Source organism: Hermetia illucens, chromosome 2 (genome assembly GCF_905115235.1).
Source record: "Hermetia illucens chromosome 2, iHerIll2.2.curated.20191125, whole genome shotgun sequence".
Classification (NCBI taxonomy): Eukaryota; Metazoa; Arthropoda; class Insecta; order Diptera; family Stratiomyidae; genus Hermetia; species Hermetia illucens.
Window position 1 is genome coordinate 81,184,893 of NC_051850.1, and position 15,200 is coordinate 81,200,092.

Here is a 15,200-nt window from a genome sequence, read left to right on the forward strand (position 1 = left end):
CTCAACCGTAAGCCACCCATCTTTCGATAGTTCTACTAATGTGAATTCCTATAAGTACTTATTATGTGAAGTAGTGTAGTAGATCACAGTTTAAAGATTCACTTGTCGGTGTGTAACTCGACAGATCCTTGTTCCTTAGCATAGATTCAATTTCAATTCCCTGTAACCCAGGGATATTTCGTTTATTTTAGTTAGTATGCTTGTTATGCAGGAAGCACGCAAATATTTGCACGTAAATATCTGCCCAAGAAGCGCATCCAAGAAAGATCTTATTTTCATGATCATGAACGGCGCAATAACCGGTATCCAGTCTAGGCTACCTTAGAAAGGAACTACAGTTTGGCGCCGAGGTCCACGAATCCGATAGCATTGGGGGGCATCGAACATCGGGGGACTTGACAGGTCATGACACCCTTCTTATCTTCATTAATAATAATAATCGTTGGCGCAATAATCCATATTGGACAGGGCCTTGGAGTGTGTTAGAGCACTTCGTTCAAAACCGTTACGGTACACTTCAGGATTAGTACCCTGTAGGAAGCAATGTGGTCAGCATTGCGCTCGGCCGAGATTATTACCCTGATTTGACTCAAGTACTCATTCACAGCTGAGTCGACTGGTATCCGACGTCAAATCACGATACAAATTCCACTGCGACCAGTGAGATTTGAACCATCCTTGTGCTCTAACCACTCAGCTATCCTATCTTCATTAATGGGGAAATAACCGGGGCGTTGAACAATGTGTACATCTTGGTAGTATCTTTGCTGAAGGCGCTGATGCTAACACCGAACCTGAGTAGCGCTGAATCTGTCTCCAATGTTTTCTCTAATATTTGGATGTCCAGCTATCTCAACAAAAACATCAAGCTCATCACACAAAATAGACACATCTACTGTCGCCTTGTTAATAACAGTAGTATTTCCAATAAACTTTCCAGTACCACAGAAATGGTCTACCTTGCTAAATCTGAAAGTGGTTATGCATTGTTGTTAGATTTATTTGAGCATCTCCTTTTTAAGATTTTTGAATTGCACCCCTTTTTTTCAATACCTCTAAAACAGCGAACTTGATTGCTAGAACACTAATTGAGAAATTAAATGAAATAGCCCGCCTTCTTGACCATATTCAGGGAACGAATGTTTACGGTATCTCTGCATCGAATTATGAACGCTGAAGTGTGTTGAGAAAATTGATTTTTGGTTGTGAGGATAAATAAAACTATGTTGTTACCTTGATTTGTTTTTTCAGTACCTAGGTTGAGATATTAGAATTTAATTAGAATCGTTATTTACCTGACAGTCACTTCATTATATGGAAAGTCGTATTTTATTCTCGTTTTCAATATTGTTGATATATGTGTTCTTTCTCGCCCAAATCGAGAACGGAAGTTTCGAATAGTTACTTGTGAGATTTGTGGACTGTTTAACGGTGCTCGTGAATAAAGAAATTGATTTTCTTTTTACATATACACTTCGGTTTTATAATAACTGTAAATCAACAGAAAATGGGTAAGAAAGGAAATATTGAGGTAGAAGAAGAGATACCCTGTTGAAGGAGGGAAGGCAAGACCATGCAGTGATCGCCCTAAATATCGGTGTTTCTAAATCATCAGTGTATGGAATTGCAAGAAAATTTAGTATTGTTCGTGATGAATCAGAAGTTTTCCAGAGAAGTCGAATAAACTCCAAGGGAAAACGGAAGACTAATCATAGGCAACACCGACTTATTTTACGGAAGAGTCTAGATGCTCAAATTACAACCACCCAGAGTATTTTGGCTGACATGAGAAACATCTGCGTTGAGGTATACTATCATGCACAACGCAGACGTTTGTATGAAAACGAATTGAAATCCAGCAGGCCAGCTTAAGAGCCGAAGTTGACAGGAACAATGCGGCGACAGCGGTTGCTATGGGGCCGCTGGTACAAGGATTACAATTCGAGCTATTGGAGGAAGTTGAATTGGTTAAAATACTTTTGCAGGCTTCATTTCCGAATTTCAAGTTCTGCTTTTAAGGTTTTGGGTAAAACAAAACCTTATTAAATTGGGTTGAATGTTTGTCTGTCCGTATGTCTGCCTGTCTGTCGCACCTGATTCACTCGGAAACGGCTGAATAGATTGTCACCAAATTTGGTGAGAAGATATGGTCTGTGCGTCGCTTTACATGTAGCGAGTGGCGGCATTTTGTGTTGACTTTAAAGGGGGGCTCCCCATACATGCGAAAGGAGCGTATATATATTTTTTTTACCGAATATGGTCATATGGGGTATCAAGTGAAAGATTAGTACTTTCCGAAACTGATCTTATTTCTGATAACGGGTGAAGCATAGGAGAGATAGGGCGCAAAATGTGTGCCCCAAAAATTGAAATCTAGGCCTGAAAACATATCCCGACATCTGTACAAATAAAGTTAATAATAGGATATTACATACATATTAAGTACATCCCAGAAATGAAAATCAGCATAGGCGGTAATATTGGCCATAATTCTGAAAAGTTTGAAGGCAATCCGGCTTTCATTAACAAAACAAACAAAACAAACAACAATTTAAAAGATCAAAGTCGAGCATTTCAAATAAATTTATGCCACTCTGCCACTGACGTCATTATTATGTAAGAGAACTTATATGAACCGCGGGGTCCATGGAGGCGTTTTAGCTTCCTTTGTCTGCCCTTTAAAATAGGTTCAATGTCAGTCTGTCTGCCCGCCTGTCTGTCTGTCCCACGCACCATTTCAAACTACCCAACCGAAAAATCCGAAAGAAATGGTGCAGGTCCTTCTATATGGTGTCTAGGCCTCAAAATACTCTCCATATCGACATCTACTCAAATTAAGATAATAATAGTATATTACCATATTTCTGGGGAAATTAAATAAAAACCCCCCTTAAGTTTATCCTAGAGTCATAAAGTGTACAGTATAGAATTATACGAATTATATTGAGCGCAAATCCGCCTTTGTGACCAGAGCTTGGCCAGAGCTGAAATATTTGTTTTGAGAATGATGGGGTCCTAAGTCCGCATCAACTTAATGCTGGACCGGACCAAATGGGGAGCAACTTACTCCCTCTTTCTTGGTCCAGGGACCCCTCGCTTAGGGCTTGCACCCAAACTTTTTAAAAAAAGTCAAGCGACGACGGCTTTACGGTTTCTCTGGTCACAAAGGCGGATTTGCGCTCAATATAATTCGTAGGCATGTCGTGTTCTACGAATTATATAAAGGAGCATTCAACATCTGCGAGCCGCTACAGTCACGCTGCTCCCAGGGCAGAGGTGAGGCAGCGTCGGACGATTTGCCTCTGCCCTGGTAAGAAACCGTAAAGCCGTCGTCGCTTGACTTTATTGTAATAATTGATACCAAATTGAGTTTTAGGGAACACCTAGAGTATGCATGCCAAAAGGCAGCCAGTGCTACCACGACGCTGGCAAAAATGTTGCCAAATATTGGTGGACCGAAACATTGCCGGAGGTTGGTGCTAGCCGGAGTGGTGCGCTCCATCCTGCTCTACTCGTCGCCTGTGTGGGCAGAGGCGCTTGCAAACTCTCAGAGACGGAAGCAGGTGAACTCGGTTTACCGGCGGATGGCTCTGAGGGTTTGCAGTGCTTTTAGAACCACATCAGATGAGGCAGTATTGGTGGTGGCAGGCATGATCCCGGTTGACATTCTGGCCAAAGAAATGAGTGTCCTGTACAATGAAAGACATATGGAGGGGCATGCACAGCGTAGAAATGCGGCAAGGTCAGAGTCGCTTGATCTCTGGCAACGCAGATGGGATGGGTCTACGTAAGGTCGGTGGACGCACAGGCTCATTCCTAACATTAGGGTGTGGCTTGAGCGAAAATATGGGGAGACCAACTACCACATTACCCAGTTCCTCACGGGCCACGGTGGCTGCTACAGGCAGTATCTGCACCGCTTTGGGTTGGATGATTCTCCGAACTGTCCCAGATGCGATGGCATACCGGAGGATCCAGAGCATGTGATGTTTCACTGCCCACGATTTGCGATGGAGAGAAGGAGCTTAAACCAGGTGCTGGGCAGGAGCGGGACCCCGGAGAGCTTGGTTACTGAGATGCTGGAGTCCGAGGAGAAGTCGCTTGCGGTTGGCTCTGCAATCATCCAAATGCAGGAAGAGTTGCTGAAGGAACAAAGAAGGAGGAAAGCCGGAAATGGGAGAAGGATGAGTGCCTAAGAGCAAACCTACCCCGCGAAGTAATACCTCAATGGTGGTCCCGCGGGGCTGGGGCTGGAGAGACCGGGGGTGGTTTTTAGTGGGTGTGAATCCCACACGCGCCCGCTGTAGGTCCGCCGTTCGGGCGGCGGACGTGTCTTTCTAAGATTTTCCACACGCACATAAAAAAAAAAGCATGTTATCCCCAAGTTTGATCAAAATTATACTATTACTGACAAAGTTACAGTACTTCAAAATTTATTTTTCCATGTAAATTTACTGCAACTAAATATTAATGTCACACTAAAGTTTGTAGTCTGACATACTGAATGCATATACATAGCGGGCTACCTACAAATTGAAGAAGAAACAAACAAAACCTTTCTTGCGTGAAAATGCGTTAGATCAATTTATATACATGTATGCATCGTCATGCGGTAATAGACAATGTTTGTTTCTTAAGGATGAATACAGTATTTATGTGGTTGATATGTATGTACATATGTGTATCTTGGAGTTTGGCAAAATATGACGAAATATTTTGTATTCTGAGATATGTGCGAAAGGAAAATCGTGCGTAGAGAGTTTCTCACAAAAGATTAACACAAAACCTTTATTTCATTTTTGTGGGTCATTTTTAGCAACGTAACTGAGGTGGCAAATTGTTCGGAGAAGAAAGGGTGAACGCTTTTCTGATGCCTGTATGGTTAAAAGAACAAATATCCGCCAGCAGCAATGTTTGGAATTACATTTATTGAAGGTAGAATGCGATCTGGCCAGCACATTAATTTAATACGTCTTTGTGTCATATAGTGTATCAATAATATGTAGCTTCCACTTACAGAATATACCTTAATGCAAAATGGCGCATCTTGCCATACATCCAGAATTTGCACGAATTATCTAAATTCACTGGATGTAGATCTATCGCTTTTGCCGGTAACTCTGGATTAAGTCTGACAGAGAATTGTTAGGCTCATCTGAAATCTGAGGTATATCAAGGACGAAACACTACGAACCTAAATTTAAAAGATAAGATATATACATAGTAGTACAATAACAGGACAATTATTAGAAATTTTATTCTCAGTGTACCTAATAGCAAAAAAGATTCTTTGCTCTTTTTTAAGGTTTTGTGTAAACACAAAACCTTATTAAAATCGGTTTACTGTCTGTCTGTCTGTCTGTCTGTCTGTCCGTCTGTCTGTCTGTCTGTCTGTCTATCTGTCTGTCCGTCACACGCATTTTTCTCGGAGACGGTTATAGCGATTGACACCAAATTTGGTAGAAAGGTGGGAACTGTAAACGCTCACGCATACAGTGAATTACATCCTTTTACGTTGAATTTAAGGGGGGGTCCCCATACATGCAAAAGGTGGGTGTAAAATTTTTTTTCATCAAATATAGTCATGTGGAGTATCAAATTAGAGGTCTCGATTAGTACTTTTCAAAGCCGTTCCTAGTTTTGACATTCGTTGGAAGAGTGGGGAGCGCGGGGGGTTGAAAGTGAGCACTTCTTTAAGGGGGCCATTCTCAGAAACTACTAAACCGACAAATCTGAAAAAAATCAGGAGGCTGCCACTATATGGTGCCTGGGCTCCGAAATACCTTCCATGCCCATATCTGTTTAAATAAAGTTAATAATATTATATTACTACAATTTTTTGTAATTAGTTAGAAACTCTCCTTAAGTTCATCCTAGTACCATGAAATTTTGCAATAATATAGGCTATAATATAGAGCATGATCTTACCAAGTTTGGTCGAAATCGCACTATTACTAACAAAGTTATAATACCTCAAATTTGTTGTTTCTTTGAAAATTGAAGACTATAAATGCCAATATCACCTGAAAGTGGATACTCTCACATAATATATGGATATATTACGTGCTACGTACTAAGAAATACACAAAACCTTTCGTACCTGAAGCGTCCAGCTTCCGGTTCCCCGACTTGTTTAGAAATTTTTTGTGAAGAACTGGATAAAGATACAAATACGAATTTTTACCATATATTTATTAATATCTTGAGCATGCGTAATAATTTTCCCAGCCCGATAGCATAGTTCATTATTGAAATACAGAGCAATTTATACACCCATCTACAAAAAAAGTGTTTTCCTGCTGCCACGCTAGAGGGCGCTACGATCATCTTAAAGAAAAGATGTAAACGGAATTTCGCAAAATAGGATTATTAAAAAATATTAAAAGGTAAATTTTTGGTGCCGTGTTAAACTCTTTTTTGTAAATTTTTGGTGTTTTTTAAGGATTCTTTAATGAATTAAAAAACTACTGAATGAATGGCAAATATCCGAGTTTGCGGACCGTAGAAATATGTGCTAAGTAAGTCGTAAGAATTTCGTTGGATAGATTTGGCATTAGATAGATTAGGTGGCAGGAGATTTTCAATATGCAGTTTCGAGAAAAACGCATTTAAAAAGTAGAACGCGATTTGTAGCCATAAAGTCTTAACTGATCATTAATTTGGTATAAGTACTCTATAAACCTTAGGTTCCTTAGAGAAATACATATATAGCCTTGACTTAAATTTTTGTCCTTTTAGCGAAGTCATTGGAACGTCATTCAGACCGGTAAATACGCGGTTTATTACGGCGATCGACATAAATCTGGCATGTGAATTATTACACGTTTAACACTATAATTTCCAAACGATTCCGAATATCAAAAAATCACTTTGCCCATATATTCTACACTATATCTAGATACAATTGATATAAAAAAATCGATTCCGCGGATCCGACACACGGATAACCCTCTTAATCGAAAATGGGGGCGGGGTTACAAATATTATCAAACGATAAAGTCATATTTTGTTAATCTATATTCAAAATTTTGGTTTTTATTCCTGCAAAGTAACAACTTTGGATAATTTCTTAGCGTTCATAATTCAATGGATAGTTATTGCGCACCCGCATGTATGATGAGTCTCACCTTAATATTGGAGGATGATATATGTTCCATGCGAATTTCCCACAGTTTCCAAATTTTTGCTAGGAGAATGTTTTGACCTCAGATCGTTAAGTTTTTCTTCTGAATCCACACTTATATGCTTTTCCCTTCCATTTACTTTTTCCTTCAGCTTTCAAATCAGCTAAATTAAAATTTATTTACAGAACATACCTGCTCTAGCAACCAATCAAATTTTATAATAAGGCCTTACTAACCTTATAACAATGCATAATAAAACAAATTGTAAAAATTGACAGGCTGATCTGCCAAAATAAGTTGAAAGTTATGTATATATATATATATGAACAGAGTACGATAAAACCTACAGTTTTCTATCTTCTAATTTAAACATTAGCAGCTTTGTTGAGACGGGTTCAAATCTTTCAAATGTTTTATATTTTAAGACATAAAATAGATATATTGATGGAACTTTGAATGCATGTTACTGTACTCCGAAAGTACATTCAAAAACATTCTTTTGGAATTTCCCAGTTTGCTTTTTGCCTGCTACAAATTTTCAATAAAATATGAAAACTGACGAAGTTCATAATTTTGAGCCACTGGAACGTTAAACAAGTTGGGAAACCGTAAGCTGGTCGCTTCAGGTATGAAAGGTTTGTGTATTTCCTTTATAAGGACATTTGATTGTGAATTTCCAAAAAAGTGACAACTTTCACCTATTATAACTTTGTTAGTAATAGAGCGATTTCCACCAAACTTGGTAGGATCAAGCTCTATATTATAACCTGGTGGTGCTTGAATGAACTTAAAAGGGGTTCTGCAGCAAATTACTGAAAATCATAGTAATGTACTATTATTAACTTTATTTGGATACTTTGATACTTGATACAGGAGGAGTGCGGCGACTGGAAAGGTATCTTTTACTTGATGGGTTGATTGTCAGAAACTACCCAACCGGAAAATCTGAAAAAATCACAAAGCTGTCCCAATATCCAAACACTTAGCACCAATGTACCCCTTGTAGCTCATTCTATTTTATACGCCAACTCAAAAAACATTCTATTGAGAAAAAGGATTTTAAATTTTATCACAATATTTAAAGGAAAAAAAACATTTTGAGAAAAAAGTACACTTAATCTACAATAATACAAAAATAATAATAATCGTTGGCGCAACAATCCATATCGGATCAGGGCCTTGAAGTGTATTAGAGCACTTCATTCAAGACCGTAACGGTACACTACAGTAGACTGTAGGAGGCAATGTGGTCAGCATTGCGCTACAAATTCCACTGCCACCAGCGAGATTTGAACCGTGACCTTCCGTACGACAGCCTTGTGCTCTAACCACTCAGCTATCCTTAATCTACAATACGTACATTATATAGCGTTTTCCTTTTCCATCATATGGCTCCGCTATGTATAACATACATGTATCAAGCATAAGAGCAAGATCTAGTTCTTTTGAAAAAGAACGATAGAAAAATTAAGAGAAATATACTGAAAATTCGGACTTGACGCGGTGCGTTATATATACATCGACTTTCATATTATTAAAAACATATTTTCAGCGGTATTCATTATAAACCGTCACTTTCCCTTAAAATTCAACGGGAAAGCTGGCGATAGTTAATACTACGAGTATATGTATATTTGGATTCATAGTTCCTTTTCTTGATGACTGACTTAAAACTGGAAAGCATATTTCCTTTCATTTTATATACCGTTCACGATTAAAAGTTCAATTATACTCGTACATAGCACCTCGTTCTCCTATAAACATACCCATATTCGCGAAAGCACACGGATATGACTTTATAATCAATTACACAAATTTACCCTCTAATTTTCAAACCTGAACTGAAATACACCCTCAAGCTTGACATGAGGCGTCTGACAACTTATTACGGCTCGTCTAATCGAGTTAAACATGGCTTTGTTTTCACACAAACTTATCCCAAATGGCGCTTTAGGTGTGCCACATAAAAGCCTCTGAAATAATTATCTCACAAGATAAATAAATACGCCCCCACCCCTAAGGAGTTACTTGCATGGAAGTTCCTGTCATGGATCGTTACCTCCGTCAGAAAATGTGTAGAGCCATTCCTCTCAACCGTACCGACAAGGGATAATGAGTATCATGTGTGCATATCTCTCACGTTAGCTTAACTCTTTGTTCTTACTGTTTCGTACATATAATTGTATGTTTAGGTACATATGTACACCTATGACACGTATTTTAGGGTAAAGATTTAAGGAGATTTCCAATACTGTGCAATAACTTTTGGAAAAAGCAATTTGAAAGATTTTGACCGAATGTGGCACTTTTTGTATATTCATTCATATTATACCCATGTTTATATGTATATTATGAAAGTGGTGCAATGAACACAAACAAATGATATTATAAGCGGAATAACTTTAAAGGATGATAATGTAATCGATGGCCCGGTTATCTAAATCTAAAAATTCTCACTAAATTGTGCTTTAAGTGCAACACTTAGGCCAAAAGTACCTGCGAGTTTTCGTTTGATTTGAGACTAAATTAAAAGCGTCCCTTAAAAACATCCGTCCGCCCGTCAGTCTATTTGTTACACGCACTTTCCTCAGAAACGGTTATGCCAATTAACACGAAATTTAGTGGGATGGTTGCAACTATGAACGCCGAAGTATACAGTGACCAGTGCGAAATATAACGAGGTCCCCAAAATGGAATAGCAATTTTCTTTTTAACAGATATAGGAATGTGGTACCCAAATTGGCTTTCCCAATAATGAGCAAATTTATTTTATGCGCACCGCTTGAATTTTGAAATTACCCTGAGTTCATTTTATTTTTGAAAAGGAGTGCTATGCATAAATGTTGGCAAGATCAACCAAAATAAAACACTTTCATCTTGATCAGCGAATAATGACGGTCAAAGATTTTCTTAGTCAAATTCAGAAGTCAATTACCAAAATATCTTTTTGGAACTTTTGACTACTGGCTGAACTTCTTGGCAAATTTAGCATCAGTTTAAGTGATAATATAAGACCCAATTATGAAAAATTTTAAGTCAATCCAGTTATCATTAACAAAGTTTTAGAAGGTCAAAGTTTTGTATTCCACGAGAATTGAGTTTTCTTCAAGGCATGTGTGAGCATTTAGTTTACCTTGCTTGGTTATTTTGAGATATTTGTATATAAGTATAAATTACTCGGACGTTTATAAAGTTTGCGGGTAATACAACTACGTCCAGCTTCCAGTATTCCGATTTGTTTTACTTATCGGATAATGCTGAAGTCACATAACTCACCATCACGATTTACATAACTTCTTTTGAAAACTGTACTTGGGGGAGCCATTTCGTGATGAAAGTGGACTCCTCTCGTTTGACTTTAGTTCCGGCTGAAGTTCTTCGCATCAACAATTATTTTATTTAGGTAGCAGAAACTTGTAGAGTAAAGCTTCCGACCAGTTTGCCTAATTGGCGTTTCCCTTCCGGAAGCTTTCATTATAGCAGGTTTAGAATATATATTGGAGAACTTGTGCAAGCACCACTAACTGATTTCATTTTTCTACTCAACTTAATTTCAAAGGAATATCGAAGAATGTGCTAATAGGTCTTTGGGTTTTTTATGTTATTTATAGCTGAAAACTTTAACAGCTAGAATCAGGGGTTCTAAATAAAAACTAACTAACTAAACTCAACAAGCTATTAACGGGGTTGCCTACTTTCCTAATTTCAACAAATCATTTCTTTCCTTTTGTATATTTCTAACCTCGATGTTCAAATTGAACTTCTGTACGCCATATAAAGGATGAATGAATGAAAGAAAGAGTATTATCCTTTGCAAGTATGTGGAACCTGAAATACAGCCAGCGCTTTAGTGGCGTATAGAAGCTTCCTCCGTATAGGTAGTTTTTCAGATGTATATAAATCCTTTCCCAGAAGGATTTACCCTCCAGTTGTTGACAAACCATAAACAACTTTCGAAACAAAGAAGAAAAGGTGTGCTGTCCAAATACACTGAATAAATCATGAATGCCTCCAATCAAGTTTTTGATTTCTCAAAAGATGCCTTTTTCAACATTTTGGTAAAACTTCTGTCATTGTGTAATTTCAACAGATTTCAAAATAAGAAAGTTTGTTTCCCGGATACATAGCGATCATCACACCAATTAAAAACATAATTCATTTTCTTGATTTGAGTCGACAAAGATGGCCAAAGTTTTCATATAAGGTCGTTTTTGAGACTTCTGTAATGTCGAGGGTAAACTGTCTCAAGGTCGCATGAGCGTTTACTACAAAAAATGTGCTTATAGGGCAGGGCATGCACATACAAAGTTCCTTTGCAATTAACTTTTAAAAATAGAATGATAAATAATAGAAAGTAAAATAATAATAATATAGAAAGAGTACTGCAATAATTGTACGTCACTTCTTCCTTATAGTAATTTCAAGGGACGCACGTGAAATGATACAACGGTCAAAAATCGCCCAATAGGCACTTTTGTCAATCCTGCATGCAAAACGATATCCCACTTTCGTTCGTCACGCTATTTTACAATCTTAGAGTCTTAGAGATCTACAACATAACTGACCGAACGAAATTATTTTATACAAACAATAACAAGTTTGGGGTATGAAGGATTTTGTTGATTTTCTATGTAAGAATATTTGTGAATATTCATAGCTAAATATACCCAATATCCTATTCGAAGTGGTACAGACACTTTATCACTTAGGGAGTAGTAATTTGATGCGAAAAAGACAATTTTTATCAACTGCAACTCTGTTAGTAATAGCAGGATTTCCATCAAATTTCCCAGTATAATTCCCCATGTTAAAACCTATATGTAATTGTGCGGATCTGGGATGAATAATATACTATTATTAACTTTATTTGAGCGGATATCGCCCATAGCCTAGACTGCCATACGGACTATCATAACTTTCTTCGAGTGGGTACTTGAAATTTTGGCCCTCTTCGGACCCCTGCACTCCCCCCTTTACACCCAATATCAGAAGTAAGATCTGATTAGAAAAGTACTTGTTGAGACATTCCAGCTGATACTGCACATGCTAATGTTCGGGAAAAAAATTGCATTCCCTTAAGAGGTCATCCCGTGAGGCCGTTTTTTTCGGCTTTCCTTACAACTTTTTTTAGAGAACTGAATAAACATATAAATGTGAATTTCCCACCTTATAAATCTTGAGCATACGTTAAAAATTTTTCAGACCGATATCTTCGGCAATAATTGCCCATTATAGTGCGCAGCAACTTATCCACTCATCGTTTATGTACTACAGAAATATATTCTAAGTGGTGAAAATTTCAAAGAATTTCGTTGAATAGGTTTTTTTATTATGATTGCATCCGATTTTCAACATGCACTTTCGAGAAAAACTCATTTAAAAATTTGAATTATTAACTATTGCATAAAATCTTAACTCACCTTTAATCTGCTATACATAGCCCATAAATTTTCGATTTCTTCAAAAAACGGATGTAAAGCCTTGACTTCAATTTTCGCACTTTTAGCAAAGTCATTCGACCATCATTCAGAACGGTGAATTCGCGCTTCATTGCGATGATCGAGGTAAATCTGTCCCTGTACTGTGGCAAATTTCCATTTCCAAGATGGGCTGCAAATGTTAAACCTCAATGAAGTTTCTCGATCACAATCGACTCTAGAATGAGATTTCGGGGGAAATTTATAACTTGTGAAATGTCACGTATGCAGTAAGCGATGTCATTGTGTATTTAGTTGAACGGAGGAAGGGGAAGTTCACATAATATGTATCAAATAAGATATAAACCGTAAGTGTAAACAGTCTTATTCTCAAAAATTCATAGTGACATTCTTGCAGAACAGTGGCAGCGTTAAATTTCCATTTCAGTTCAAAAACTTATTTTTTGAAAAACTACGTCTTTCTTGTTGATCGGACGATTTTTCTAACCACAAAGTGGGGAAAGCTGAGTCTCTTGTCTAATGTTTAAAAAATAAATCCTAGGCCTTATAATAAATATTTACTCAAATAAAACTATAAATAATATTTCTGAAATTTTTAAAGTCTAGAAGAAAATACATTTCGTCCATAATCACGGGAATGACGTAAAGGGCAATCGTGACATGGTAGAAGTGATATAAGAACCTCTCAACTCCGTCTAAATCGAGTATATCACTGCGGGAGGTAGCATGGTATAAAGGCTGAAGGAAGAGAACGGGGAAAAAATAGAAATGTGGTGCAATCTTTTGCAATATTAATAAATAAAAGGTTGCTCTGATTACGTGTATATCAAAGACTATATTCCCAAAGTTTCTACATAAAAATATCGCAAATACTTACTTAATACTACTTAGCACTGCAAGATAGCTCTTAATAAATTATTTTCGCAACGTTATAACGATTAAATCTGCTATGCCCTAAAAAACTAATTGTAATCAAAACACATCATATGAAATATATGCGCTATCAAAACAGGTTCCCTTTTCAGAGCCCATGAAATAAATCCAGTCCTTAGAAACCCAACCAAAACCTTACTCAGGACCTCATTGAACACACTCCCTAAAAACGAACTAAATCTCTAAGAAAAACACGGTCCAAATCTTCCAAACACTAAACATAAACACGGGCATAATAGCTACCATTGAAAATGTATATTATGGAACAAATGTACATGCATACATACATGAAGACCGCATGGTAACATTAACAAGAATGTTACAGGATTTATCATTGTGGATATGTGAAATGAATAAAAAGGATGAGTGAAGGCTGTAAAAACATCACCTCCTAATCATCTATAAATTATTGTTGTGGCAATGCCTATTGACTGGTTACTGTATTAACGTCATGCCAACATAGCTAACGGAGAATTGTATCCTTTATATTGTTTTATTCCCCGGAGGGAACTGGGTAGATCAATGCGTTTTTGCAAGTAGGAGGGCCATTTTTTACTAGCTGCGATTATTATTATTAGTGGGTTGAGCCACATTGTCGATAAATGGGCTTACGTTTTATTAATGCTTTTCACTCCCATGAAGCAGTAGGTTCTTTGATATATACGGCAAGAGATTTTATGGGAAAATTTCCTATAAAGGTTTGTCAACAATGAGACAATTGCTACAAATTTTAACCATGCTTTCCGTCATCCTATAAGTTATATTTTGTTGGGTATTCGTCTAAAGTTGCTCCAATATTTTTCATGCAGTTTATCAATTCCAGCATATTTTGTTTGATTTTGTAATCAATCAGGATGTGGTTGCATAAGAAATTCCTCTTTTCAGAAACTATACAACCCCAACATATCTGGCCTTATTTACAACATAATTTTCTTCATCACTCGCAAATGAACCATGCTGCGTTCTTCGCCAATGGTAATATTTGTCAGCCGCAGACCACGTCGTCACCTGGCAGCACAATTAGTGATAGTGACAATCATTCAAATGGTCTTCACAACAACAACAATAGCAATAGTCAAGGCGAGGTGGCAGACGAGAGATTGCAATGCCGGGAGAAACAGGTGATAGCCAAGCCTTTGCCCAGCCGACCAACGCCGTTTCTCCATCACACCTTGAACCACCCGCACCTACATTCGTTACTGGCGCACTGCAGGAACCCATATATTGGAGGTGATTGTAAAAAATTGTTCTGTGCAACCGCAAAATCATAACGAGTAGTATTTGTAGTAGGCCCACCTCAAGTATTCCCGCTGCCACCGGGTCAAGGATTTCCGTGGGCGCACTCGTCTAGGGGCAAGCCGCGGCGGGGGATGATGCGAAGAGCTGTATTTTCAGGTGAGTACCATATTGCATATGTAATTACATTCTATTTCCCTAAAAAAACTATTCAGTATTACTTGCAATACAGATAAAACTAAAATAACCGATAGTCCAGCTAATAACTACAACTTTTAACTTCTGGAATGCTAAATCTGCTGCTTGCAGTTATAATTAAAACCCAAACGATAATATCTATTCAAGTAAATTTTTCAGTCATAATTTTGAATGCACATACCCCATTTCATATTTATACACATTTGTTTTGAATGTGCATATGTTCATATTACATTTCTGAAAAGAACTTGTGCTGTCCTAACTTCAGTAG

At 37.5% G+C, this 15,200-nt stretch overlaps 1 protein-coding gene across 1 annotated transcript in view; it reads left to right on the plus strand.

Moving 5' to 3' along the window:
- Positions 1-15,200, plus strand: part of LOC119648483 — a 90,558-nt gene that overhangs the window by 8,874 nt on the left and 66,484 nt on the right. The window contains exons 2-3 of the mRNA XM_038050245.1: positions 14,381-14,725; positions 14,786-14,890. Of these exons, the coding sequence (XP_037906173.1) occupies positions 14,381-14,725; positions 14,786-14,890 (450 nt within the window). The remainder of the gene's footprint in view (positions 1-14,380; positions 14,726-14,785; positions 14,891-15,200) is intronic.